We start from the raw sequence: 2779 nt of genomic DNA on the forward strand, positions 1-2779 counted from the left end.
TCAAGAGTTTTTACTACTTTATATTTGACTAGAAGATCAAGAGTTTTTACTACTTTATATTTGACTAGAAGATCAAGAGTTTTTACAACTTCATATTTGACTAAAGAATCAACTGTTTTTACAGCTTCATATTTGACTAAAGAATCAACAGTTTTTACAGCTTCATATTTGACTAAAGAATCAACAGTTTTTACAGCTTTATGTTTGACTAGTAAACCAACACTCTTTACAGCTTTATATTTGACTAAAAAACTAACAGTTTTACAACTTTATATTTCACTAAAGAATTAACACTTTTTTACAACTTTATACTTGACTAAAGAATCAACAGTTCTTACAGCTTTATGATTGACTAAAGAATGAACAGGTTTATATTTGACTAGAAGATCAAGAGTTTCTACAACTTTATATTTGACTAAAAAAAATCAAAACTTTTTACAACTTTATATATAACAAGGAAAGAGTTTATATAGTTTATTTTTGACTAGGCAACAGCTATGTCATGTATTTTTATATCTGACTAAGAATAGACACATTATATAGCCTTACAATATTTTTTAAGATTATATTGACTTTTAGTAAACTTTATTCATAGTAAAAGTTTGTTTATATGTGAACCTTGAAAGTATATTCTGTTTATCACAAAGGTACTTTTAAAAGTGTGACTGTAAAGAAAGTCTAATTGAGTCTGCAGTGAATATTTTTTGATATTATGTAATCCACTACTTTAGTTATGTTTATGTTACAGCACATGAAAGAACACATATCTGACTTGAACAGCCAAGTAAAGTCTGTGGCTCAAGACGCCAGCAATCGCTACCAACAGCAACACAGAAGTATTCCTGAAGTAATTCAGAAAGCCTTGGAATCTTTGGAGCTGCTATCTGAAACAGTCTCTGTTGCTATGGAAGATAAGGAACGAGAGTTCAAGCGTGCAAGAACTGCCCGATGGGAATACATGCAAGGAGTTGAGAATATTGTTGCTTGGCTTCAGAAAGCCCAGGAAAAACTAGAAGATAAGTCTAAATGTCCACAAGAAGCAAAAGAAACACTTATGGTATGTAAATCAAAATTTATATATGAAGCTAGTTTTGTACACTTAGATGTGAACTAGATTTTAAAACTAAATAACTGATTCATTTTTCTAACTACAGTATTTTCTTAACTGATGACTAGTTGTTTATGATTAGTTGTTAAGAATAAGGGTCATTTTAATGTGTTAAAATATAACTTGGTAGATATGAGAGAGAAAAATAAAAAAATTTCATTATTTCTTACCTACATGAAGCACATAACTTATTGCAGCTTGTCTTATTTTACAATTGATTTGATTTTTGATCCTGCATGATTTCTTACTTACATGAAGCACGTAAGTCATTGCAACTTGTCTTATTTTACAATTGATTTGATTTTTGATCCTGCATGATTTCTTACCTACATGAAGCATGTAACTCATTGCAGCTTGTCTTATTTTATAAATTATTTGATTTTTGATCCTGCATGATTTCTTACATACATGAAGCACATAACTCATTGCAGCTTGTCTTATTTATAAATTATTTGATTTTTGATCCTGCATGACTTTTTACATACATGAAGCACGTAACTCATTGCAGCTTGTCTTATTTTATAAATTAATTGATTTTTGATCCTGCATGATTTCTTACGTACATGAAGCACATAATTCATTGCAGCTTGTCTTATTTTATAATCGATTTGATTTTTGATTCTGCATGATTTCTTACGTACATGAAGCACGTAACTCATTGCAGCTTGTCTCAGTTGCAGCAGGTTTTTTTTATTTCATTAAAACTTGATCAGCCTATCTTACAATTCTGTGCTTTCTTCCTCTTGTTAGCCTATTTTGTCTGAAGTTCCTTCTGTTAAAGACAACATGGAGAAAGTAAGTCGGAATGGTAACATCATCATAGAAAATTCCCAAAATGTAGAGGAAACATCAAGGTTAAAAGGTACAATCACTTCACTCAGGGAGCAGCTTATCCAAGTTGAAGCTTGGATTGGAGAACGGCGTCAGGAAATAGAGGATGCTTTGTTGTCATGGCAGCAGTTTTCCAAGATCAACACTTTGTTGAAAGAATGGTTGGTTAAGGTTGAAAACATCTTAGGGAAGGAAGTGGAACTATCATCTCTGCCTGAAACCAGACAACGACTATCTGAACTACAGGTAAGAAAACAAACTCATCATACATGATTTGTACAAAATTCTTTACTCAGTCTCATTGCTTTGTTACTTGTTTGCATTGGCTTTTAGATGTCATTCAGCCTCAATATTGTTATGACAGCGGGAGTCACGTGACGCTGGGAGCAGGTGTGCTGGAGTTTCTAGAAGGATCGTGACTTAGCGGGCAACCTCACAAATGTCCCAGCATTTGCTAGATGCCCTCTTTTTTAATATATAAGCCGGAGATAGATTGAAAAGAAAAATAATTGAGATAATCGAGTCAAGAGAACAGTAGACTCCGTAAGTAAAGTGTGTGAATTATAGCGTGTGTTTATAAAAGTAGTTAAGTTTAAAGTGACTGTAGAAATTCTGTGTATTATAAAAAAGTTGTATCGAGAAGAATAAACTAGTTTTAATCAAGAAGGGACTTATATCGCTGAAGTTCCTCGGAAAGAATTTATACCGGAAATTTACAAACAGCAGATACGCAACACAATGTTTTCAAACCAACTGTTACGACAGCGGAAGTCACGTGACTTTTGTAACCAGTCATGAACTTCCTGAAAGTTCACGCCCCTCCCTGAATGATCTAGCGTT

General features: G+C 32.7%; 1 protein-coding gene across 1 annotated transcript in view; it reads left to right on the forward strand.

Moving 5' to 3' along the window:
• The window catches only part of LOC106470184 (nesprin-2-like), a 102314-nt gene that overhangs the window by 1858 nt on the left and 97677 nt on the right, over window positions 1–2779 (forward strand). Inside the window, exons 2-3 of the mRNA XM_013930718.1 lie at window positions 749–1057; window positions 1859–2185. Of these exons, the coding sequence (XP_013786172.1) occupies window positions 749–1057; window positions 1859–2185 (636 nt within the window). The remainder of the gene's footprint in view (window positions 1–748; window positions 1058–1858; window positions 2186–2779) is intronic.

Source organism: Limulus polyphemus, unplaced genomic scaffold (genome assembly GCF_000517525.1).
Source record: "Limulus polyphemus unplaced genomic scaffold, Limulus_polyphemus-2.1.2 Scaffold3866, whole genome shotgun sequence".
In the NCBI taxonomy this organism is placed as follows: domain Eukaryota; kingdom Metazoa; phylum Arthropoda; class Merostomata; order Xiphosura; family Limulidae; genus Limulus; species Limulus polyphemus.